The sequence below is a fragment of the Schistocerca gregaria genome, chromosome 1, assembly GCF_023897955.1.
Source record: "Schistocerca gregaria isolate iqSchGreg1 chromosome 1, iqSchGreg1.2, whole genome shotgun sequence".
Classification (NCBI taxonomy): domain Eukaryota; kingdom Metazoa; phylum Arthropoda; class Insecta; order Orthoptera; family Acrididae; genus Schistocerca; species Schistocerca gregaria.
The window spans coordinates 301775019-301802383 of NC_064920.1; the positions used below are offsets into that span (position 1 = coordinate 301775019).

The 27365-nt window shown below is 40.4% G+C and overlaps 1 protein-coding gene across 3 annotated transcripts in view; it reads left to right on the plus strand.

Annotated features, from left to right (window-relative positions):
* LOC126342147 (ankyrin-1-like) overlaps positions 1-27365 on the plus strand; it is a 279165-nt gene that overhangs the window by 119035 nt on the left and 132765 nt on the right. For all 3 annotated transcript variants that reach the window (XM_050001830.1, XM_050001829.1, XM_050001831.1), the window contains 3 exons: positions 982-1131; positions 20347-20439; positions 22822-23009. In XM_050001830.1, the coding sequence (XP_049857787.1) occupies positions 982-1131; positions 20347-20439; positions 22822-23009 (431 nt within the window). The remainder of the gene's footprint in view (positions 1-981; positions 1132-20346; positions 20440-22821; positions 23010-27365) is intronic.

Sequence of the window (27365 nt, forward strand, 5' to 3'; positions counted from 1 at the left end):
TCCTTGACAAGGAATGGGTGTGTATATCCACTCTCACCTTAGAGCCACCAATGCAAGCTGCCATAGGCAATGTGCTGTGAGGTGCCTATGGAGGTGGAGCCAGTGCTCCCAGCCATGGAAGTTGCATCCCTGCTGAAAGAACAAATCCCTGAGGTCCTGCATGTGCCACCAATTGTCACACATCCATTGGCAGGAATGACCACCACCCCTGCCTCCTGAGTCACCAGTTCCTCCCCAGGTGCTACCATGTGGTAGGAGGAAGTCATTGGGAGGGAGGTATATAATATCTCATCTGTCCAATAATATGGAGACAATTCAGACAGTGTTAGTGGTGACATTTGTGTAGCTCATAGTTCCACCTTCAAAAGCTGCAAAACTAGGAGTCGCAGCAAACAATCCTGTGAGGATGGTCAGTACTGCAGGCAGGTGAGGAATCAATAATCAATAGTTAATTAATAGTTTGGCTGAAATTCAGTATTTGGCCCTTGATTCGAAATTCTGTCGGATTGTGCATTGTCGTGTAAGATGATTCTGCCTTACATTTGTAGGTACTGATTGGGGTTCATGTTAATTGCAGTCATTATGTCCCCTCTACAAAGTTTTATGTAATTGACTTATTATTTGTGTTGCTCTTCATTTCCACAAGCTACATGGTTGTCCTCAGTGATCTGCAGTACTTAACCGTGTGTGCACAAACTGTGTGTATGATATAATATGTTTTAGTACAGTAAAATTCCCCTAAGTTCTCCATTGAAAGAAAAGCTAGGATATGCAGTTTCCACTGCATCTAGGTTTGGTGAAGCAATATAGTTTTTAAATCAGTCATCAGTTTGATTTCAGCATTATTTTGAATTTGAAGGCCAGTATCTACCATCCACAAATGTAGAAAATTTATTGATTTTAATTTGAATGTTTACTATTTTAATACCTGTATATACTTTATGAAATGTTACTTATTTATTTTCTATTCTGCCCATGCAGAGCATCGTCAGGACGCACAGCACTGATGATGGCTACTCAAGCAGGCTGTTTAAAAACGACCAGAATCCTTCTAGAGATGGGTGCAGATGCCAACATCGTGAGTGGTGATACGACAGCACTGCATATGGCTGCACATGGTGATGATCCAAGGTGATCTCTTTCTCTCTCTCTCTCTCTCTCTCTCTCTCTCTCTCTCTCTCTCTCTCTCTCTCTCTGTCTCTCTGTCTCTCTGTATGCCGGCCACTGTGGCCAAGCAGTTGTAGGTGCTTCAGTCCAGATCTGCACTGCTGTTGCAGTCATACAGTCACAGGTTTGAATCCTGCCTCGGGCATGGATGTGTGTGGTGTCCTTAGGTTAGTTAGGTCTAAGTAGTTCTAGGTCTCGGGGACTGATGACCTCAGATATTAAGTCCCATAGTGCTTAGAGCCATTTGAACCATCTCTATGTATACATATGTATGTATGTATATTAAAAACAAAGATTCCAAGACTTACCAGGCGGGAAAGCGCCGGCAGACAGGCACATGAACAAAACACACAAACACACACACAGAATTACTAGCGTTCGCAACCGATGGTTGCTTCTTCAGGATGGAGAGGGAAAGACGAAAGGATGTGGGTTTTAAGGGAGAGGGTAAGGAGTCATTCCAATCCCGGGAGCGGAAAGACTTCCCTTAGGGGAAAAAAAGGACAGGTGTACACTCGCACACACACACACACAGACACACACACATATCCATCCGCACATACACAGACACAAGCAGACACACACACACACACATATCCATCCGCACATACACAGACACAAGCAGACATATATGTCTGTTTGTGTCTGTGTATGTGCGGATGGATATGTGTGTGTGTGTGTGTGTGTGTGTGTGTGTGTGTGTGTGTGTGTGTGTGTGTGTGTGTGTGTGCGAGTGTACACCTGTCCTTTTTTTCCCCTAAGGGAAGTCTTTCCGCTCCCGGGATTGGAATGACTCCTTACCCTCTCCCTTAAAACCCACATCCTTTCGTCTTTCCCTCTCCTTCCTGAAGAAGCAACCATCGGTTGCGAAAGCTAGTAATTCTGTGTATGTGTTTGTGTGTTTTGTTCATGTGCCTGTCTGCCGGCGCTTTCCCGCCTGGTAAGTCTTGGAATCTTTGTTTTTAATATATTTTTCCCATGTGGAAGTTTCTTTCTATTTTATTTACATCATTATGTATGTATGTATGTATGTATGTATCTAATTACCTATCCCCCCTCCTGTCTCTCTTCCTTCTCTGTATTGGGTAAACTGGAATTGGATATCTGTGTGAGAGAATAACATGCAAGGTGTGAGGTTAGGTAATACATTTGAACAATAATTTGCATTGTAGATGAATACTTGTATTCATTTTCAGTTAAATGTTTCCTTTTTACCAAAGAAAATATTTTTATTTTTTATTTTAGGTGCTCTACCTTTGATAGGCATACAGACAAGATTAAAATTGTCATTGAGCTCTCAGTGTCCTTTCTCAGAGCCAACAAAGTGACAACACCCACACACACACACACACACACACACACACACACACACACACACACACACATACACAGGCATACATTGTCCCAATGCTGCAGCCTGACTAATGTGAGGGTTTGAATTGGTAGGATAAGTGAAGTGAAATAGTGGGTTGAGGAGAGTAAGAGGGCGAGGTGTAAATTGTAGCAGAGAATGAGGGAGCTTCAGAGAAGATGGTGTACACTTAGGTGTAGGATTTATGGAGTGAGCTAGAGCAAACTGGAAAAGGTGTTAGGGGGAGGGGGAGGGGAGATGGAAGTTACTGTCCTGTCCCGTCCTAGGCAGGCCCACTTTGTATGAGCATGTTATTTTAATTGCAAGCAACTGCAGCCAAACTTCCACATTTTCAAACAAATAATCCATGTTGGCTGTAGAATACTGTTTATTAAAGTAACGACCAGTTTTACACCACTAAGACGCATCCTCAGGTGATAAAGATTCTTTTTAGTAGGTCATCTCAGAGAGGTAACTGCCCTAGAGCCACTCCTCATCAGTTGTGCCAAGTTGCAAACAAATAGCATGCTAAAAGCAATAGTCCATTTTTAAAACTAAGGGGGTAGCACCATGCCCCAAGCAGGAAGGTGGTTGAGCAGTAGCAGGCAAGGCACTACAATAGCGGTTATTTAGAACGAAGGGGGTAGAAGAACTGTATCACAAGCAGGCAAGTTGTTGAGCGGCAACAGGCAAGACAGTACTGACTGCTTTGCCTGTGGCGTGGTTCTGCTACCCCCTTTGTTTTAAATAAGGACTTCTGCTTTTAGTGTGCTGTTTGTTTACAACATGATACAAGTGATGGGGAGTGGCTCTAAGGCAGTTACCTTCATGATGACCTATTAAAAAAAATCTTATCTTCCCTGAGGATGTGTCTTCTAGTGCTGCAAAACCAGTCATGACTTTTAACAGAAAGGATTCTGTAGCCAATGCAGTACATGAGTGCACAGTTTATCTTTTGGCATAAGTGTGTTAGCTCAATTTATTTTCAGAGGCCTGAAGTTTACACAGATATCAACTAGTGTCCTGCATTTTTAACTTACTTTTCAAGATATTATACTTTTAGGTTATAGAGAATTTTTTTATGTACAACTGTTCAGCTTACTTATATTTACTCTTATTTCTCTGGTATACTATGTTTTAGTACTTTCAAACATTTAAAGTGACTTTAATTTTGTCATTTTACAGAATGCATAAAATATTTTCTTGTTATTTTGTACTTCCTTCTCTTTTTCTCATTCCTCTCTCAATCAACACACCTTTCAATATCTATTGATGGTAATTCTACTTTCTAGATTCAAACTATAACTGGTATATTACTATGTAACATATTACTCCGGCAGAGTGATATATTACCCTATGTCTACATGGCTGATGAATCATGGTCATGATAGTTGAAACCATATAATAATCAAACAGTTGAGAATGGAAAGCTCTTTGTAGGTTTTATTGTCATCTGTTTTGCTTGTAACGTTTATACAGATGGATGCCACGGATCTTCAAAGTGGGACCGCAATTACAGTGTTTGTGTGGTGTACCACAAAGTAATGACTGCACTGTGATGATGTCACAGCAGAACAGAAGATGTATAGAGATCTGTCAAAAATATCAGTAGTCTGATGCATGATCCCAAACTCTACATGTGAGTGATGTTCCCTATTATAAAATGTTTTAATACAGCAAGTGACTGTGCACTGGGACACAATATAAGCAGTTTTTATAAGTAGTAATATTTCAAGCAGTTGTTAAAAGTAATAATCTTTTGTATTCCTTCGGTAAAAAGTTGAAAATTGATTAATTGTATTAGATTTCAGCATCAGAACAACTGCAGTGGTAACAAAGTCCATCCAACCTGCTGTGGCATCACTCAAGCAAAAGTGAAAGTGCAAGTGCAGCAGCTCTGAATGTGAAGATAACAATACATTTTTATCTGAGTGCACATATATTGAAATGTGAATATTGCATTCTGGCAACCGTGGCGACAGGACCTGAATTAATTATGTGCCAGAAATAGATAAAAATTAAGGAAAAGGAAACTGGTGAAGTGGGGCATAAGAGAAATTGTAATTTAATTAAAGATTTATCAATGATTATCATTGTTGTCATGAGCAATGATGTCACAGCAGGAAGTTACACCGAATTAAAGTACGAGTTACATCTTAAGAGATTAAGAGAGGTGAGAAGAAATACTTTTTTGATGAATTATTACCAAATTAACCAACAACAGTTGCAACTCTGAAGAATTTATGAAGTCTGTGACTTGTGAGATTGGTGGTTGAGATTATAAAGGGCCAGGACTATTTAATTTGGTCCAAGCTATGGCACAGCCATAGCAATAAAGCTGCACACCTACCATCAGCAATCCAGGTTTCCTGTCATTGTTGTGATGCTGCGGGCCACACAAGCAGCTTGGTTGATCTGTGTTGAAGTCAAACTGAATTTTATTTGCTTATGTTTTATTTGTAGTGTGTTTTATGGGGTAATTTAAATATATTTTATTTAAAAAAAGTTTGTTTCAATGGAGTTCCTAACCATCTGTGACAGTTGTTACTATGAGAATAACACAGTGGAGACTTGTTTTTCCAGACCTCAGTTATTGGATTTGCAATCATCCGTATTGTCAACAGTGAGCAAATATATTTGTAGTCTACTCTGTGCATGCACGAATATATTCTGCTGGCACTACTTGGCCTGCACCCCATGTGATTTCTGCCCCACTCGTTTCATTATTGTTTGAGTTAGATAGCTGCTAATCACTATACCACTGTGTCATTTCACATCTGCACTTAAAAAGTCAGAGCACAAGAAAGTGGTGTTATCACATAAATAGAATACCGAAAAATGATGATCAACTGGCCAACCAATATCCGTTTCTCTGTGAAGGCGTTACAGGTAAAAAAGAAGAAGAAGAAGATGGTGATGAATCATTTGTGGTAAGTAATGGTTTTAAAGAATTCAGTCTTGTAATGGGATTCACAAATTGGAAATACAAGGTGAAAAAAATATTGTCTGATGTAGATGCATCAAATTTTTGTAAAGATGACTAAAATTCTGTGCTGGACCATGACGCGGACCCAGGATCTCCTACTAACTAGGCAGTTGCATTAACCACTGTGCCATCCAGACACAGTTTTTATCACAGGTGCAAGGACTATCTCAGCATGCTGCATGGCTGACTCACATTCCCACCAAGCATCATGTATCTGCAGTCTCTGTCTGGTCCTCCATTCTAACTAATTTTAGATTCCTGCTGAGGATTGTGGATTTATTGTGCATCAAGGTACTGATTGGGTTATAGACACCACACATTCATATGATTAATTTGCCTCTATGGGCAGTGAATCCCACAGTCGTCAGTACAGTTGCTCATTTCATTGGGTATCAAGTGGGATTCTAAAATTAGCGAACATGGAGGACATGGATGGGGACTATGGATAGGTGGCATTCAGTGGTAATGTGAGTTGGCTGGGAATGTGCTGCGATAGCCCGCATATTTGTGATTAACACTGTGTTCGTATGGCACAGTAGTGAATGTAACTGTCTAGTAAGCAGGAGAGCCCAGGTTCAAGTCCTGGTCTGGCATGCATTTTTACACATTGCCACTGGCTCTACATAATGTATCGATGCAGCTGATATCAGTATTTCCTTCCCGTTCCTCCCTCTCGCCGCTGCCCCCCTCCCCCCCTCCCCCTCCCCCCCCTCCCCCTCCCCCCAAATTCCGCCTTCAGTTTACATAAAACTGATGAAATTGGATTAAACTGGAAATCATTACCATCAAAATCTTTGACATCTGCAGGATATAAAACTAGTATAGAGCGAATAACAATATTAGTTTGCGCAGGTGCTACCAGAACCCATAAAATTCCTTTTCTGCTCATTGGAAAATCCAAAAACCCCAGACGCCTAAAAAATATCAGCATTCCCTAATTTCATAAAAAACAAAAAAGTGCGTGGATGAATGCTGAAATAGTCATTAACCAGTATGAGGTGAAAAAGTTTCGAAACAAAATTATTAAACAAGGAAATCTCTTATTTCTGCTGAATAATGCCCCAACCCAACCTTCAGAAGTACTGTTGAAGAGAGAAAATGGAAGTTTTAAAGTAAAAGTTTTGCCTCCTAATGTGACATTCCTATTACAACCATTGGATCAGTGTGTTACTGAAACATTAAAAAAGCTTTATAGATAACAACTTTTACGTAGATTCTTATCATTGATAAAAATAACAGAAATTGTTTTGTCATTTTTCAGACAAATGAATTTCAAGGTGTGTTGTTACACACTTGTAGATGTATGGGATTTGGTTTAAAGGAAGGCCTTGAACAAAGCTTGGAACAGAATACTACAGTGGGAACATGAAAATTCAATAACTGATGTGGATGATTCTTTTTTGGAGGACAAACGTACAAATGTATCAGGAATGTGAGCCGATGATATGAAAGAGCAGCTTGCTTGTGTCAGTACTGACCAAAATTCAGATCATGTCAGATGACAAAACTGTTGGAAACATGTTGCAGGCAAATGAACAGCAGGAAGTGAAAGGAGAAAACAAAGACACAGGAAATAATGCAGGACCATCTCATGCGGAATCATTTCAAGTCCTGGAAACAGCTTTCAAATAGTTAAAAAAACAAACAGGTTTGATACTGTAAATTTATACAGTTAAAATGAACTCATTATGTAGCAGCAATGAAGAGACAGATTTTTTTTACAAAGGGAAAATACCAAATATATTGATGGAAAAAAGAAGGAATTGTATGACATAAACGAAAGTTGGTAAGCATGTTTCTACATCTGAAAAATGATGTCTCTTCACATTGCACAACAGTCACATTCAAGTGATGCTAGTAGCACAACTATGAGGATATGAATCAGGTTTTCTTTGAATACACACTGTAATGGTTGTGAGAGTTAGTTATCTTTGAGATGGAATGTGGTGAGCTGATGTTGGCTGATAATGATGCCATTATCAGTGCCTCACTACGTTTGAGCGAGATATTGTAACAGCTGCATGTTCCTTCACTGTGCATGATTGTTGGCAGTTGTGGTCACGGGAATGTATGGTTCCAAGAAGACCATGCTCTGGAAAGCCACATGGCACTGTGGTGAGGGAAGTCCAACTTATGTCTCTGGCACATCTGCAGGATCAATCTGAGCAGCAGTTGGCGCCACATTGACAACAGGAACTGTTACAAATCGGACAACTCCAATCCAGACACCCTGTAGCGTGCATTCCACTAACCTTAAACTGTTGTGGACTTAGGGTTACACCATTTGTAGAATGCAGGTTTAGCCTATCTGTCCTGCATTGGCTACAGTTCCATGAACAAAAACTCAATAATGTTCTCGGAACTAAAGTTGAAAGGAAGCTGATTTTCTGTCTTGATGTGGTATTCAGACAACAGTTCCAAACTAACAGTGCTTACTTGAATATCTAGACAGGTGGTTTCTCTCCATATATGATAATTCTATGCACTGTTGTGTTTCTACTGAAGACTTACCACTGCCTGTTGGCCACTGTTTCTGTCAGACTCAAAGATTCGAAGACATGACTAATGTTCTCCAGAACTCCCTAGCAAGACTCGGAGTTACTGACAACTTGCAACTCACAACTTCTGCTCGTGCATGGTTACTCAGACACTCGTCTCTCTTCTCAGTGATGGTGCCACTACAGTGAGTGTGATTCTCACAGGCAGCGTGATTGGTTTGCATGCAGTGATGTTCCTGCTGCAGACGGACACCTATTGTATCTCTAGTACCAACTGTTGCAATCTCTTCTTGTGTGGTATCTCAGTACACTCACAAACCACTGCCATTAGCAACTTCAGTGGGGTCAAGCGAGAAGTAATTTGAGGGCAGGGTGGAGGTCTGTTGTATTTTCTGATGAAAGCTGATTCTGCCTCGATGCCAGTGATGTCCATGGGTTGGTTAGGAGGGGACCAGTTGAGGGCCTGCAACTACCCTTTCTACATGCTAGACACATGGGACCTACACCTGGAGTTGTGATTTGGGGTACAAATCTGTATGACAGCTGGAGCACTGTCATGATTATCCCACGATCTCCGACTGCAAAGTTGTGTGTGAATCTGGTGATTAGACCTGTTGTGCAGCCATTGATGAACAGCATTTCAGGGGGTGTTTTCCAATGGGATGACACCCACCTTATACCGCTGTTGTAACCCAACATATTCTACAGGGTGTCAACATATTGCCTTGGCCTGCTTAATCATCAGATCTATCTCTATTTCAAGCACAGATGCGACATCATCAGATGACTATTCCAGCATCATTCACAAACAGCATTAACTGTCCCTGTATTGAGTGACCAAGTGCAACAGACATGGCACTCCATCACGCAAACTGTCGTCTGCCACCTATACAACACAATGCATGCACATATGTATACTTGCATTCAGTGTTCTGGCAATTACACTGGTTATTAATGTTCCAGCATTTCACATTTGCAATGGCTTGTCTTGCTCTTAAATTAACCTGTGAACTTGTAATGTTAATCACCAGAATATGTTGCCTAGACAAATGTATTCCCAAAATACCATCGCTTTGCAGTAAGTCTTTTTTTGTGTTGTGATTTTTTTTTCAGTGTGTGTTAAACAAACCTAAACTACTTTGACTGCCCTATGTGACTTTTGTTCAGTATTTTATAACTAAGGTTTCAGTATTTTAGTGCCTTCTGGAAAATATGTACATACTTATGAAAAATGTCTCTAATCTCTTCATAAACATTGATTTTTGGTGATTTTAATAAGTTTAATTTGTTTTTGTTGTTTCAAATAAACACCTAACATTATGTAGTAATCCTAGAAAAGTAACCATTTGACAATGGCCAAAAAGATAACTATACTTTGGCAATGTAAATAATGTTTCTAGAGGTAATTGCAGAGAAATTGCTTTTCTTGATACATACAGTTATCCAGGTTTTCTATTATCTGAATTACTTACAATGATTAGTCTGGTTAATGGCGTCTCCACTGTTTTTTTTAAACTCTGTCAGTGCTGATGAGAGTCATAGAGGAACACTTAATAAATTTGTTTAAAAGTTTTAGCAAACAGTTAAAAGCAAAGTTAAGTACAGGGCCCAAGAAAGTGAGTTAAAGGTGGAATTAAATGCAATTTTAGGTGCTCAAAGTGTTTAGGTTGAGTGAGCCAGTATTGAGACAAATGCAAAGTTAAGGGTAACAGATACCAAGTCAGAGCAACACATAATTGACCCACATCAAGAGAAGTAGAAATAAATGAAATCAAGAGAAGTATAAATAAATGAAACCAAGAGAAGTATAAATAAATGACAACATTTTCAAATTCAGTTTGCAGTTTCTAGTTTAACGTTGAAGTTACATTCTGAAATATATGAACAGCATGTAAGATTTTCTGGATGATTGTATGATTTTCTGTAGTGTGCTAACTATAATTGGTGTGGGTTTAGAACAGAGGAATTTTGTACTGTTTTGAATCTGTTAAATGATACAGTTGGGTATATACATTTTTAAAGGAAGACTAGTGTAATTTAGTATAAGTAGAAAAGTTCATTACCTACCCTAACTTAATGGAAGAATTTAAGATTAAGCTCAAGTTGTAATTGATGAATTAGTCCTCTTTGTAATTTAGTCCATATGTACAGCTGCATTGAAGAAATGTACAGATATCTTTTTCGCCACCAACCATACCGATAAGACTCAACCAAAGACCAATGAACACTGCCTGACTCAGTTCACTCCTCCATCCAATCAGGATCCACCTCCACTGCCCCCTGTTAAGTTATCTGAATATCTTAATCTCAGACTTTGCCTCACGATTATTCCCCAGATGCCTCAACATGCAAACCAATCTCACATCCACGGAAATATCTACAATCCACCACCTAAAAACTGACCCTGACATTATAATCATACATGCTGACAAAGGCTCCATCACTTTTGTTTTAGATCACAAGGATTACCTGACAGAAGGACTCTGCCAACTGTCAGATTCATCCACCTACAAAAAGTACCACAGTGACCCCATTCCAGAAATCCAGCAGGATCTCCAGTCTCTACTCAAATCCTTAGCCCATCGCAGGACTTCTCCCCAGAGTCCATCTCTCTCCTCACTCCTCCCATTCCCCACACTCATACCTTCAACATGCTTCCTGAAGTCCATAAACCCAACAACCCTTGACACCTCGTTGTGGCCTGTTACTGTGCCCCCACTGAGAGCATCTCTGCTCTCATAGACCAATCTATTCAGCCAATTACCCACAACCTACCCTCCTACATAAAAGATACCAACCATTTCCTCCACCGACTCCCCATAGTTCCTGTCCCTTTACCACATGATGCCCTGCTCATCACTATTGATGCCACCTCCCCTTACACTAACATCCCTAATACCCATCGCCTTACCGCTATTGAACACTGCCTTTCCCTTGCCCAATGGATTCCAAACCTACCGCCACCTTCGTAATCACCATGACCAACTACATCCTCATCCACAATTACTTCTCCTTTAAAGGCATTACCTACAAACAGATCCAGGGTGCAGTTATGGTCACCCATATGGCACAATGTTGTGCCTACCTATTCATGGGCCAGCTAGAGGAATCCTTTCTAAACACCCGGAATCCCAAAACCTTCACCTGGTTCAGATTCATGGATGACATCCTTGTGATCTGGATTGAGGGTGAGGACACCCTATCTACATTCCTCCAGAACCTCGATTCCTTCTCCCCCATTCACTTCACCTGATCCTATTCTACCAATCAAGCTGCCTTTCCTGACGTTACTTCCATCTCAAAGATGGCTATACCAGTACATCTGTCCATATCAAACCGACCAACCACCAGCAACACCAGAAAAGTCCTCTCAAAATATACCAAGAGTCTCACTGAGGCCTTTACAAATCATAATTACTCTCCCAACTTTGTGCAAAAAGAGATCTCCTATTCCTTATCTTTCCAGTCACCTAAAACCTCTGAAAGCTCCACTGTCTGGCCACAAAAGAGCTTTCCCCTCGTGGCACAATACCACCCAGGACCAGATCAACTGAATTACATTCCCTGCCAGTATTTCAACTATCTCTTGTTGTGCCCTGAAATGATAAATGTCCTTCCTCATCTGTCCCTACCCGGCCCCTGATCCCAACCTCGTGTCTCATGGCGCTTATCCTGTATAGACGTAGATGCAATACCTGTCCCATACATCCTCCCACCAGCATGTTCTCCAGTCTTGTCACAAACCTCCCCTATCCCATCCAAGGCAGGTTTACTTGTGAAACCAATCATATGATCCACAAGCTAAGCTGGAACCACTCCACTGTGTTCTCCATGGGCATGACAACCAACAAGCTGTTTGTCAATGACCACCAATAAATTGTGGCCTAAAAGCAACTGGTCCACACTGTTGCTGAACATGCTGCCCCACAAAGCGTCCTTCGTTTCAATGACTGCTTCACAGCCTGTGACATCTAGATCCTTTCTACCAACACCAACCTTCTCGAACTGCGCAGGTGGGAATTCTCCCTGCAGTATGTTGTATGTTCCCATAACCTTCTTGGTCCCAACCTTCATTAGTCATTGTCCTTACTGATCTACCCCTTCCACATTCCCGTTCCAGCTCTACATAGCCCTCTATTCCACCAATGCACCCTGTCTTTTTACTTCCCTCATTTTCCGCAACCCCTACCTCTCTCCCCCCACCCTCTGTCTAACGTCCCGACTGCACCTAGTTGCCCCACTCTCCACCTCATCCCTGCATGCTCCCAGCAGCACTTTACCGCTCCCAACCCGACCCAGCTATCCCTCTCCCTCCCCACCCCAGCCTCCTCCTTATCCCCATCCAGTTGCCTCTCCCATAATGCCCTGCTGCTGTTGTGTAATTGCATTATATTGTTACATCCAATCCCTTATTTCCCATTGTTTGATTTTATTTTATGGTAAAGATATTTCATGGTAAAAATATGAAAGGGGAACACTCCAGCATCTATTTGATCTTTAACTTGTAATAAGATTCCTGCATACAAGTATTGCCAGTGTCGCCCTAACCGCCGTCTGCTTCACGTCTGCTGTCCAGCGAGCTTCCTTAATTTAAGTATTAACAGTATTTTTCTTACTTGTCACTTCTTCTTCCATGTGTTTTCGCTTTTAGGAAGCTTTAATCGTCGAGTGCTAGTAATAGTGTTCCATAGATTTCGTGTTTGTTTTGAATACAGTCAGAGAGAGTCCCTTTAGTCAGCCATAGTGCCAGTAGTGTCAGTGTCGCCGTAACCGCCGTCTGCTTCACGTCTGCTGTGCAGCGAGCTACCTTAATTTAAGTATTAACAGTATTTTTCTTACTTGTCACTTCTTCTTCCGTGTGTTTTTGCTTTTAGGAAGCTTTAATCGTCGAGTGCTAGTAATAGTGTTCCATATATTTCGTGTTTGTTTTGAATACAGTCAAAGAGAGTCCCTTTAGTCAGTCATAGTGCCAGTAGTGCTAGTGTTTGTTTTGAATACAGTCCAGAGACAGGTAGTGCTATTTCCATTGTTTTCTACAAGAAGTGTCTAGCAACCACAGTTTAGTCAACAATCAGCCGCCTTTAGTGAATTACCACTCTAGTTAAAAGTTGATTAAGTCTCTTCAGTAAATTGATTCCTTAGGATGGATAGGATGTGTGACTGCTGTGTACGGACGCAGGAGGAGCTGGCCACTCTTCGCGAACAGCTGAGCGTGTTGATGGCCGCGGTCAGCCATCTTCAGGCTGCTGCCTCGGAGTGTAGCGGCAGTGGGGAGTCTGATGCGTCGCAAGGTACACCCCAGGTGTTACATGCTTCACCCACTGTCCCTGCTGTCGAGACATCTTCACGGGTACCGGGCGCGGTTGGGTCACCCTCTCCCCAGGGGGAGTGGCGGGTTCAGCGGCATTCGCAGCGCACTAGGCGGTGGGTCAATGTGGAGGCTGGCCGTGTGGCATCGCCCGCTCTGCCTGTGAGTGGACATGTGGCTGCTCCTTCAGCAAGGTCTGAGCAGGCACACGGGGGGAGGGGTTTATTAGTTATTGGGAGCTCCAACGTTAGGCGGGTGATGGAGCCACTTAGGGAAATAGCGGAAAGGTCGGGGAAGAAGGCCAGTGTTCACTCTGTTTGCTTGCCGGGGGGTCTCATCCGAGATGTGGAGGAGGCCCTACCGGCAGCGATAGAGAGCACTGGGTGCACCCGACTGCAAATTGTTGCTCATGTCGGCATCAATGACTCCTGCCGTCTGGGTTCAGAGGTCATCCTCAGTTCGTACAGGCAGTTGGTGGAGTTGGTGAAGGTGGAAAGCCTCACTCGCGGGTTGGAATCAGAGCTAACTATTTATAGTATCGTTTCCAGAACCGATCGCGGTCCTCTGGTTTGGAGCCTAGTGGAAGGCTTAAACCAGAGGCTCAGACGATTCTGCGGAAAGCTGGGGTGCAAATTTCTCGACCTCCGCTATCGGGTGGAGAAATGTAGGGTCCCCCTGAATAGGTCAGGCGTGCACTACACGCTGGAAGCGGCTATGAGGGTAGCGGAGTACTTGTGGAGTGCACATGGGGTTTTTTAGGTTAGAGAATTCCCTCCCTAGGCCCGACAAGACGCCTCCTGAGACGCGGCAAGGCAGGAGTAGGTAAAATGCAACAGGGAATAACAATATTAATGTGCTAATAGTAAACTGCAGGAGCGTCTATAGAAAGGTCCCAGAACTGCTCTCATTAATAAACGATCACAACGCCCATATAGTACTAGGGACAGAAAGTTGGCTGAAACCAGACGTAAACAGTAATGAAATCCTAAACTCAGATTGGAATGTATACCACAGAGACAGGCTGGACAGTGAAGGGGGAGGCGTGTTTATAGCGATAAGAAGTGCAATAGTATCGAAGGAAATTGACGGAGATTCGAATTGTGAAATGATTTGGGTGAAGGTCACGGTTAAAGCAGGCTCAGACATGGTAATTGGATGTCTCTATAGGCCCCCGGGCTCAACAGCTGTTGTGGCTCAGCACCTGAAGAATAATTTGGAAAATATTTCGAGTAGATTTCCCAACCATGTTATAGTTTTGGGTGGAGATTTTAATTTGCCGGATATAGACTGGGAGACTCAAATGTTCATAACGGGTGGCAGGGACAAAGAATCCAGTGAAATATTTTTAAGTGCTTTATCTGAAAACTACCTTGAGCAGTTAAACAGAGAACCGACTCGTGGCGATAACATATTAGACCTTCTGGTGACAAACAGACCCGAACTATTTGAATCAGTTAATGCAGAACAGGGAATCAGTGATCATAAAGTGGTTACTGCATCGATGATTTCAGCCATAAATAGAAATATTAAAAAAGGTAGGAAGATTTTTCTGTTTAGCAAAAGTGACAAAAAGCAGATTACAGAGTACCTGACGGCTCAACACAAAAGTTTTGTCTCAAGTACAGATAGTGTTGAGGATCAGTGGACAAAGTTCAAAACCATCGTACAGTATGCGTTAGATGAGTATGTGCCAAGCAAGATCGTAAGCGATGGGAAAGAGCCACCGTGGTACAACAACCGAGTTAGAAAACTGCTGCGGAAGCAAAGGGAACTTCACAGCAAACATAAACATAGCCAAAGCCTTGCAGACAAACAAAAATTACGCGAAGCGAAATGTAGTGTGAGGAGGGCTATGCAAGAGGCTGTCAATGGTTTCTAAAGTAAAGTTCTATGTACTGACTTGGCAGAAAATCCTAAGAAATTTTGGTCCTATGTCAAAGCGGTAGGTGGATCAAAACAAAATGTCCAGACACTCTGTGACCAAAATGGTACTGAAACAGAGGATGATAGACTAAAGGCCAAAATACTAAATGTCTTCTTCCAAAGCTGTTTCACAGAGGAAGACTGCACTGTAGTTCCTTCTCTAGATTGTCGCACAGTTGACAAAATGGTTGATATCGAAATAGACGACAGAGGGATAGAGAAACAATTAAAATCGCTCAAAAGAGGAAAGACCGCTGGTCCTGATGGGATACCAGTTCGATTTTACACAGAGTACGCAAAGGAACTTGCCCCCCTTCTTGCAGCGGTGTACCGTAGGTCTCTAGAAGAGCAAAGCATTCCAAAGGATTGGAAAAGGGCACAGGTCATCCCCGTTTTCAAGAAGGGTCGTCGAACAGATGTGCAGAACTATAGACCTATATCTCTAACGTCGATCAGTTGTAGAATTTTGGAACACGTATTATGTTTGAGTATAATGTCTTTTCTGGAGACTAGAAATCTACTCTGTAGGAAGCAGCATGGGTTTCGAAAAAGACGGTCGTGTGAAACCCAGCTCGCGCTATTCGTCCACGAGACTCAGAGGGCCTTAGACACGGGTTCACAGGTAGATGCCGTGTTTCTTGACTTCCGCAAGGCATTTGACACAGTTCTCCACAGTCGTTTAATGAACAAAGTAAGAGCATATGGACTATCAGACCAATTATGTGATTGTATTGAGGAGTTCCTAGATAACAGAACGCAGCATGTCATTCTCAATGGAGAGAAGTCTTCCGAAGTAAGAGTGATTTCAGGTGTGCCGCAGGGGAGTGTCATAGGACTGTTGCTATTCACAATATACATAAATGACCTGGTGGATGACATCGGAAGTTCACTGAGGCTTTTTGCAGATGATGCTGTGGTGTATCGAGAGGTTACAACAATGGTTAATTGTACTGAAATGCAGGAGGATCTGCAGCGAATTGACGCATGGTGCACGGAATGGCAATTGAATCTCAATGTAGACAAGTGTAATGTGATGCGAATACATAGAAAGATAGGTCCCTTATCATTTAGCTACAAAATAGCAGGTCAGCAACTGGAAGCAGTTAATTCCATAAATTATCTGGGAGTATGCATTAGGAGTGATTTAAAATGGAATGATCATATAAAGTTGATCGTCGGTAAAGCAGATACCAGACTGAGATTCATTGGAAGAATCCTAAGGAAATGCAATCCAACAACAAAGGAAGTAGGTTACAATACGCTTGTTCGCCCACTGCTTGAATACTGCTCAGCAGTGTGGGATCCGCACCAGATAGGGTTGATAGAAGAGATAGAGAAGATCCAACGGAGAGTAGCGCGCTTCGTTACAGGATCATTTAGGAATCACGAAAGCGTTACGGAGATGATAGATAAACTCCAGTGGAAGATTCTGCAGGAGAGATGCTCAGTAGCTCGGTACGGGCTTTTGTTAAAGTTTCGAGAACATACCTTCACCGAAGAGTTAAGCAGTATATTGCTCCCTCCTACGTATATCTCGCGAAGAGACCAAGAGGATAAAATCAGAGAGATTAGAGCCCACACAGAAGCATACCGACAATCCTTCTTTCCACGTACAATACGAGACTGGAATAGAAGGGAGAACCGATAGAGGTACTCAGGGTACCCTCCGCCACACACCGACAGGTGGCTTGCGGAGTATGGCTGTAGATGTAGATGTAGATGAAGAAAATATTTAATCTGTTAACGAGATTTGCTTCATGAATATGTAGTTCACATTCTGCAGCCATTTCAGTATAAATATGTTCAGAATGAGCAGTGACAATTTAAAATTTGTGCCAGACCAGGACTCAGTCTTAGATTACTTGCTTTTTGTGGCTATCGGAGCGCACCTCCAGGCCTGACTGAAAATTTCATTGCCACTGATGTATATTCCTGTGGTTCCTAAAATATTATTATCATCAGTTTTGTCACTAGACATTTGGAAATAATACCACTGTGCAAATGGAATCTGTCAAAGATCATGGTGTAATACATAACAAGGGCTGTATACAAAATGATACATTTGTATCTAGCATACCAAATAACTTCAGTAGTATGAATATGAGTCTCACTACACCAAAATGTAGTGTTGGCCCTTGATCACTCCTGTTTCCATTTCCCCATGCACCTCTCTGGTACCTGACATCATCATTAAATCTCTGTGTTATACCTACAAGTTTCATTTTGAATTCTATCTCTGTTTTCTCTCCAATTAGCATTCTGTTTTCCTTACCTGCTTGAATCATGGTTGTTATTACCCCAACTCTCATTATTTCTTCTCTCTCCATTATTCCACTGATTATTCCCTGAATTATTACCCCAGAGTTTGGCTTGTAGCACTTTGCATGGTCCATCCTCTCAATAACATCAAAGAAATTTTCTGTAGATTCTGTTGGATAATTCACCAGTTCCCACTGTACATTTTTGGGTAACCTTCTCCGTAGAGTAGAAATCTCAGTTAAAATTTCCAGTGGCCTATCCAAATGCACCAACTTTCATAATTCCTCCTGACAAAATTCTCTCATAGTTTGCCTACCCTCTCTGTAAACTGGCCCATTCAAAAAATCATTCTGTAATCTGAATTGTTTTGCTTGGCTGCAATGCCTATTTAGAAACATCTGTTCAAATATACTGTATGATTTAAATTGTTCACTACACTGGTTTGCCCATGTCTGAGCAGAACTCTCCAACAATCTTTTTACCAGTTTAATTTTTCTGTTGTCAGTCATACCACCAATGAAATAATCCTTGCATGCTGCCAGAAAACCTACAGCATGGTACTTGCTTTCACCTGAAAAAGTCTTGCCACTGGGTACTTGTAGCATAGGCCACCACATACTTCCATTAGCCCCACATAATTCTACAATACTTAATCTACTGTTAATATTGTCATTTTCTGCATTACTCCTTACAGTAACAGCGGCCACATTTTTAATTTCCTTTCTTATATTGCCAGCTGTCTCTGCCAGTTGACCTAATAATAAAGCTCTGGTTTTATCACAACTTGCCACAATCTTCCGATCCACACCAATCCGAGCTAGCCTTGTCTCATTCTTGTGTCACACAACTGCTTGCCTGAATAAATTCTACCCCTTAATTCAACAGCAACTGCATCGATCTTAGCATCCAAATTTCTTTCTACCTCCTCCAATTTTTCTGATAAATCCCCCAATTGATCATTTCATTCTCTGATTTTTGCCTGCTACTACATTAGCTTCTGCTTCTTCCCCCTGTCTGTGTGGGTTCTGAAGCTCACTCCCTCTCCCTGCAAACTCAATATCACTAGCTGACTTCTGAATCATCATCTTGCTAAATTCGGACTCCATAACTGAACTGGCTGTGAGATAGAGAACTGAGAAAGTAATGTGCCTGCTGCCAACACTTACCTTTGTTGAGACTGCTGCTGCATGACAACTACTGCCCGATTCTGTAGGCTGCCATGCGGTGAGGTGTGGTGTGGCGTGGAATGGCTTGAAAGTTAGTGGCAGAAGTGTCTCCCAGCTCTGGAGTGTGGTGGAAAAGTCGGTGCATTGATGTTTGGCAGCCAGCGGTGCTTCAACTTCTGCTTTGATGGTCAACGTCGGATTCAGTGTACTGTGTGGCAATTGGCAACACATTTCTCCCAGTCTTCTTCACTTTCAAACACAATCCTGCACTGCCTATGAGCCCATCCAGTTAAGACAATCTTGGACAAGAAACCCCATACTTCGGTGGTACTGGGCATTGAAGTTTGAATAGTTTGGCTTGAGCCCCCACATGCTATGGCATGAAAATTTATGTATTTGTTACACTCAGCTTAATTGAGTGCCCCAGAGATGTGGCTGGTCTCGATGTTTGGCTATGTTTTTCATCTTACAGTGCCAGCTCACACCTGTTGTAAACTCAATTTTTAAGCTGAAGTAAAATATAATAAAACAGTGCAGGCAGGTATTGCGTTGAAGTTTAAAATATTGAGTCACTCATGTATATATAATTTGAACACACAGTTTATTTTTCTTCAGTATATTCACTAAACACTTAAAAATCAGTCTGAGGGGCGGGGGGCCCATTAATAACTGATGCCTCAACACTTCACTATATAATTCATATGTTGTAATCACTGCACTCAACAGCCTGTTCACAGTTCACAAAATGCACTCTTGTCTGCTGTCCTAAACCACTCATTGCGCTCAACTTTATTGTTTTTGAATGTCACTATGTACATACTTGTCTCGAATGTGGCTACCAACCCACTACTACCACCAAATGGGTAGCACATCTGGCTCTTAGCCTTGCTCAAACTCAACTGTCCACAAAGATGGCCACCCTGTGCACCCTCGAAATAGCTGTCTAACTCAAATCAGTGTTTGATAAAATTATGAATATTCTAAAACTAAACGCAAAAACACATATGATACATTCAAAAATATGGAAAATTTCTGGGCAATAACAATTTAAGGTCCAATTTTATGTATCTGCCCCCCTCCTCCCTCCACAATTTTTTTAGGTGACAATAATTTTTAAACTGTTATATATTTTTGTGGTGCATCTAGATGATTTAGCTGTACATATTTTCCTGTTCATGAGTGCCAACTCACAACTCCGTGTCACTATTAGTTTTGTTTTTATCAACTTTTCTCTGGCATATAAATTTCTCCAAGCATGCAAACACGACCCTATCCACCCCTGCCTAGTGTCGACTCAGGGTTTTCCAAGGCTGCATAATGCTAGCCACTCGCCATGGCCCCCTAGCAACAACCAGCCACATGCTCTGTGGAGGGAAACTGCCGTTCTAATCTCACCCCACGGCCCCCTAGCAATCACCAGCCGCATGCTCTGCGGAGGAAAACTGCCGTTATAATCTCACCCCACAGCTTTTATGCTCACAACCATTAGTTCATTGGCTCTTTCATTGTATTTTTATCTTTTTATGTATTTTCTGTGTATATTTAAAATTATTTATGGTGTGAAAATTTTTCTGAATATCTTTTTTGTTCATTTATAAACTTGTTTTATGCAGCTGGATGAATGAGAGACATTAGAAATAACTCCAGAATGAGCATTTGTTTACATTTATTAATGCTTTCTTTTGCAGACTTGTTGAATGCCTTATACCTGTGACAGATTTGAAAATAGTGGCAGCATGCTCAAGTATTAGTCCGATAATGTTGGCAGTTGATAGCATGCAGTAAGTTTTTATCAAATTTGTGATTCTACATTGATATAACTAGCCTTTATTTTACATTGTTAAATATTTGTATTTTAGCACTAAGGAATAAGATTACTTGCTGTCTGAGCAACTTAAATGCCAGATCAAATACTACTCACAGTGGAATCAACAGAACAGTCACATGATAAGCTCTATATCAGCAATAGTGATATGAATAAGTCATTTAAGCTTCAAATGGCAACTGTAAGTGCAGTTGGACTGTAGCCTGTCAGGTTACTTTAGTCCAAATACCAGTGGTTGTCTTAAGGTTTTAATTATCACATTGAAACAATGAAGCTGTGGCCATGAAACATTGGCAGTTTTTCATGCTCTTTATATTCGCCCTGCAGTATGACACAGGTTTCCCAAGGATAGATCACCTGGAGTAGACCTGTGTTGGCGAAATCTACATTTTGACTATTCAGGAATGTTCAGACTCAAAACTTACCTTATCATTATTCTGTAAGTGCAATGTTTCTTCATCTCTGGTGATTTTGTTCTTCATGAGTATAGCCTTTTAGCATCACACCTCGTCATTCCCAAAAGGTGACTGAGCATCACCTTGCATAATGAATGTTGGGTTTTCAGTTTTTCGATGGGAATGAACTTAAATGTTACCATTGGTTTTTTAGATTCTTTATCTCAGAGTTGTAGTGATACACACGGTACCCATACAATATGATTAGATGGCTAAGGGAGTAATATGGATTGACCAGACACTACTGCAACCTTACCACTGCTATTTCAGTTCAGCGAGCTTTTTGTCTGGATCTGAAGAGTTGCTGACCTAATGACAGTGACTTGTGTGATGTTCAAAATGTCCTTTAATATGTTGAAAAGTGATCTGTGACTTTTTACATTGGTATATGTTTTTCATTCTCTGATGAGTACTTATAATAGTAAAAAATACTATATTGTGGCAATAAGAGTTATATATTATTATACACTATCATGCATATAAGTGTATTGTTTATTCCCTAATACATCTCAAACAGTAATGTTACATTAAGACATATGTTGATGAGTTGTCTGGTTTTAGATACTGTCCAGTATAATGAAACTGATGAAGAAACTGATTTTGTCATAATAACAGTATTTCTGATGACATAAAAGGTCCACAGAACCCTTTTTATTGTGGAATTAAACACAGTTTCACTGTAACTGCTGAAATTGTGCTGGAGATTCAGTTTAATTTTGAAGAATAGTGTGTTGTCAATTTTTGTTAAAAGAGGCCATTTCAAATACTTAACGCTCCTAAAGCTGCAACAAAGCAGCCATTTCACATTGTGTACAGTCTTGCATTGAGATTCATTTTTATGTTTAATTTTGTCTGTTTCTTATAAAAAGAACATTGAATACATACATATGCCACTATGGTAGTAATGTTACTTTAAATTATTGACAAGTATAGAATGTTGTTCTCACTTGAGTCAACTATGACAGCAGTTATATATGTTAATGACAGATACACATTTGTATATACTCACACAGCGTGACATTTAACCTAAGCAGATTTTAGGTATGTCCTGTCAGCTTTGCCAGTGGGATGTAAATACATTGTTTCAGCTTTTATGTTAATATGAGAACTACATAATTTGTGATGTTGGTCTGGTGTATGAACAAGTCTTTTGAATGTTTCACTTGAATTATGTTACATTCAAATATTAGAGATGCAGGAAATGGTTTCAAAATCAACACATATGTTCAAAGTTGGGCATTTAAAGATTTATGCAACTGTGACAGAAAATTAAATAAGTAATACATAGAGTTGCTGATCCATTACACCAACACAGTGTTGAAATTGCACATCTAAAGAATGAGTGCCAACTCACCACCCAAACCAAAATCTCAGTTCGTTGCACACTTCGTGGCTTTTGTCTAAGATGCACAGTGACAAAATACCAGTTGTGTAGCATTTTTTAATCTTTTGTAAGTGATATTTCATCCAAACACACAGAAATAAATTTTTTATGTGTGTAATTTTCTTCACAAATTTATCATTGCTGACTGTCTGAGACACTAGTATCATTTGTCATTGGGAAATTAATTGAGCAAATTATGTAACAGAAAGAGAAAAGTGACCACTATCTAATTAGACTGAATAACACTTTGATACCGTATTTCAGTCATCCATTGTGAATTTTCTAGAAATTTGTCAGCCAGTAGGTTTTGATCTGTAGAAGATTGTGTTCTAAATGATGGAATTAATATTAGGCTAACAGTTGAACATGATAATTATGAAATGCAGAAGTCAATTAATTGGCCCACCACCATCAGTTGTTTTTGTTTTTTATGTATAACATTTGAGTATTGAGTACAATGCAGTTCTTGAACAGGAATGGACATTGTCATGTGTTGCAGAGTGAAATCGATTGAACTACTGTTGGAATGGATGAAAGACAATTCATATATGCTCAAGAAGTGCATTGAATGCGAAAGTGAGACGCTAGGACTAGAGTACAGAGCGACGGGTGCTGTCTCATACCTACTCTACCACAAGTCTGAGCTAGCGGAAGCATTGCCTGTGCTGAAACTGCTTCTTAAATATGGTGAGCTAAAGTCTTGTCATTCTGTGAAGGTTCTACAATAAAATTAGTATTTTGTGAAAGGTCAATTCTTTAAAATCCATGGGCATTGACATTATGTAATTCACAGTCCAGAGACTGGTTTGATGCAGCTCTCCATGTTACTCTATCCTGCGCAAGCTTCTTCATCTCCAAGTAACTGCTACAACCTACATCCTTCTGAATCTGCTTAGTGTATTCTTCTCTTGGTCTCCGTCTATGATTTTTACCCTCCTCCATGCTGCCCTTCAGTACTAAATTCGTGATCTCTTGATGCCTCAGAACATGTCCTACCAACTCATCCCTTCTTCTAGCCAAGTTGTGCCATACTTTCCCCTTCTTCCCAATTCTATTCAGTACTTCCTCATTAGTTACATGATCTACCCACCTCATCTTCAGCATTCTTCTGTAGCACCACCTTTTGAAAGCTTCTGTTCTCTTCTTGTCTAAACTATTTCTTCTCCATGTTTCACTTCCATACATGGCTACACTCCATACAAATACTTTCAGAAAAGACTTCCTGACACTTAAATCTATACTCGATCTTAACAAATTTTTCTTCTTCAGAAACGCTTTCCTTGCCATTGGCAGTCTACATTTTATATCCTCTCTACTTCGACCATCATCAGTTATTTTGCTCCCCAAACAGCAAAACTCATTTTTCAGAGACTCGGTGCCTAATCTAATTCCCTCAGAATCATCTGATTTAATTTGAATACATTCTATTATCCTCAATTTGCTGTTGTTGATGTTCATCTTATATCCTCCTTTCAAGAGACAATCCATTCTGTTCAACTGCTCTTTCAGATCCTTTGTTGTCTCTGACAAAATTGTCATTGGCAAACCACAAAGTTTTTATTCATCTCCATGGATTTTAATTCCTACTCCAAATTTTTCTTTTGTTTCCATTACTGCTTGCTTAATATACAGATTGAATGACATCGGGGATAGGCTACAACCCACTGCTTCCCTTTCGTGCCTGTTGACTCTTATAATTGCCATTTGGTTTCTGTACAAATTATAAATAGCCTTTCGCTCCCTGTATTTGACCCCTGCCACTTACAGAATTTGAGAGTATTCCAGTCAACATTATCAAAAGCTTTCTCTATGTCTACAAATGCTAGAAATGTAGGTTTTCCTTTCCTTAATGTAGCTTCTAAAATAAGTCATAGGGTCCAGTATTGCCTCACGTGTTCCAACAATTCTACGGAATACAAACTGATCTTCACCGAGGCAGCTCCTACCAGTTTTTCCTTTTGTCTGTAAAGAATTTGTGTTAGTATTTTGCAGCTGTGACTTATTAAACTGATAGTGCAGTAATTTTCACACCTGTCAACACCTGATTTCTTTGAGATTGGAATTATGATGACTTCATATCTCAGTATAGAACACACCACCACTCTTCCAATAGATGAACATCAGAAAATTTTCATCATTGTATCAACAATTTCAAATGTCATGCTAACAATGAAGAGTCACTACATTACTACTGTTTGGATCACATTCTTGTATATTAGTGTGTTCACTCACAAGTGAATGGCCAAGCTTGCCATTTTGTAATTTTTTTGCTACTCATAGTTAACATCACATGAAGCAGAGTTCCCTTTAAATATCACAGAAAAGAACATTTTCTGCTTTTGTGCTTGAAGCAATAAGATAGATACCCCTGAGTGTTGTTAGTTTTTGTTAACTGCAAGCATAGAGTTCATTATCAAGAAACAACAGTCATCTTATTTTTATCAAAACACTCATTTAAGAGAAGACTCACTTCAAAGCTTAAACTATATTTTCAGAAATTAATAAATTACCTTAAGGCTGCCATCTACTCCCTTATAAGGCCAGGCTTCATTAAATCTAATACTTTTTTGCACAGTCACTTCTTTTCATTTTTTATAAATATTTGGAAACCCATCGTTCTGACTATTGTTTAGGCTGCAAAAAAAATATTCTATATATTCAATGTTGCCATGCCATTATGGTTAATCTTAAGTGTTTCATTACTTATGTTATATCTCATGTAGTGCAGTGACAGTGTACACAAAAAATGCTCAGAATGATTGTGTTGTACCATGGTACCCATGAACCATGAACAAACACTGAGTGTCAATCTAACCAATGAGCAGAGAATCTGAAATCATTATCAGTGACAAACACAACAGTAAGAGAGTATGGCAATAGAAAGCATTCACACACAAAAGAAAGTGAGCATAAGGCGAGTAAACAAGAATTTTGGCTAGAGCTAGCAAGCAACTAAGCTTCCAAATATGCAAGGTCACACCAGAAAAGCTACTCATGTGCTCACACTGAAACATAATCTCATGATGCTGCCTGCTGTCATTTTAAGTACACAACACTAAATGTTCTGGCATAGTGACAAGTTGCAAAGTAACAGAGGCATTGCCTCCTCTTGTGTAATAACCAGCAATCCAGGGAAGAATGCCGTGCCCCTTTCCGTAAGCTCGCCACACTGACTCGACAATGTAGTCACCAAAGCCTGTTGTGACTCATCAATTTTGGCCACCTACCATATCTCTGAAAACACATTTTGCACTGCAAAAATCAACACATTTGATTCTGCAGTTTGTGCTACATCATCTAACATCAAGTCCAAATGTGCTTACACCTCAGTCTGTAATGCCCAGTTTGGTGCTAGTCACACCCCTAAATGACATATTAAAGTGTCTACATAGGACATGCTACTTTGCTTACACTTGCATAGGGTGTGCTGCATTGCTTACACTCAAAATGTCATATACATGGTAACCCCTGAAAGTCTGCTATCCATGCCACATACGACTGCCTGGCATGCTTAAAATGTTGATTGTATTGTGTCAGTGAGCAGCAACCACATGCATTTGCAAATTCTACTATTTTGGGGTCTTTAAGAGACAGCAATTTTTGCAACACCACATACAAATAACTACTACTACTACTACTACTACTACTACTACTGCACAACAACAGAGTACTTCGCTATAGAGGTTCAGTGATTCATCTTATTTGGCAGCGCAGCTCATCAGAACCAAAAAATGAGTCCAGCTGTAGGGACTGTGTCAGCTATGCTTAAGCCACCAGCTTTGTAGTCAGCAAACAGATTAGCTTCTGCATTTGCCCAGCAGCTGTTGCTGCTGCTGCATTGTTACTGTTGGTGTTACTGCTTCAGCTACTCCTCCACACCTGCATTTACAGTCTCCAGCATTCCAGAAATGCTGGCCCATGATGGTCGAAATATAACACTAACATGAAAATGAATTAACACAAAATAGCAATTTCTTGTCACCAATTGTTATATCTTGTGTTCTGAGATGACAGTGTTCACAAAAATATTCAGAATGATTAGGGAGCAAGTTAACACTGTAAATAGAAGATTTACTTAACTTGTATTTGTCCAAACGAATGAGTACTCATTACAAATTTCAAGAAACAGAGTCCAACTGTTTCACTGTGAACTAGGCTGAGACACTCTGAAGAAATGAACAAAAGCATGAACTATATATATGAACTATATATATGTTGAAGTGAAGTGCCCACAAGTGCGAGTGAGCTGAGTTGTTGTCGCTGGCCAGCCATCCTTTGTCATTGTAGCAGAGGGCACTCGTAGTCCAGAGCCACTGGAGGCTTGGCTCATTGGAGGTGCTCCATTGGGTCTGTGGATCCCACACAATTGCTATCTTCGTTGGACACAAACTTGCAATTCCATTGCCAACTGTGATAGGCCGTTATGGTGGTATTGATACCTGATACCACACAGGAAAAGCATGGAGTATCATAATATGTGGTGCTTGTGATCAAACACAGAATGTCAACCTAAAAGTGAACAAGTTCAAAAGTTCAGTTAGGGAAAAACATGGAACTGAGAGAGTGCGGAAAAACAAAAAATTCACACATGAAAGCAAGTGAGCGTAAGCCAAGTAAACAGGAAACAGAATCCATCTTGATGGATCACAGTTTGATCATTCTGAAATGTATCTTATGTGGTCCTGCAGATTTAGAATTACTTTCTGCCTTTGAATACTTTTCTCAATGTGACAAAAAGCTTGATCTGGAGGCATATAAGAATGGCCAAGCACTGGAAAAATTACCAATATGCCTTTTAATTGGGGTGGTGCTTTGTTTGCCAATCACTTACTTAGCATATCCATCATGATTTGAGTTTTGTTTTGCCAGCAACCATGAGCAAAAGGCATACAGTGAGCACTGTTGGAGGGAAGTTTTTGAATTGTTTGTACTGATTGTTTTAATACTTATGTTTGTTATCTGATTATAGATATTCTCAATAAAATAAGAAGTGGACATACAAAGCTTTTGAACAGAATGCAAATTTCAACGCTTAATATCCAT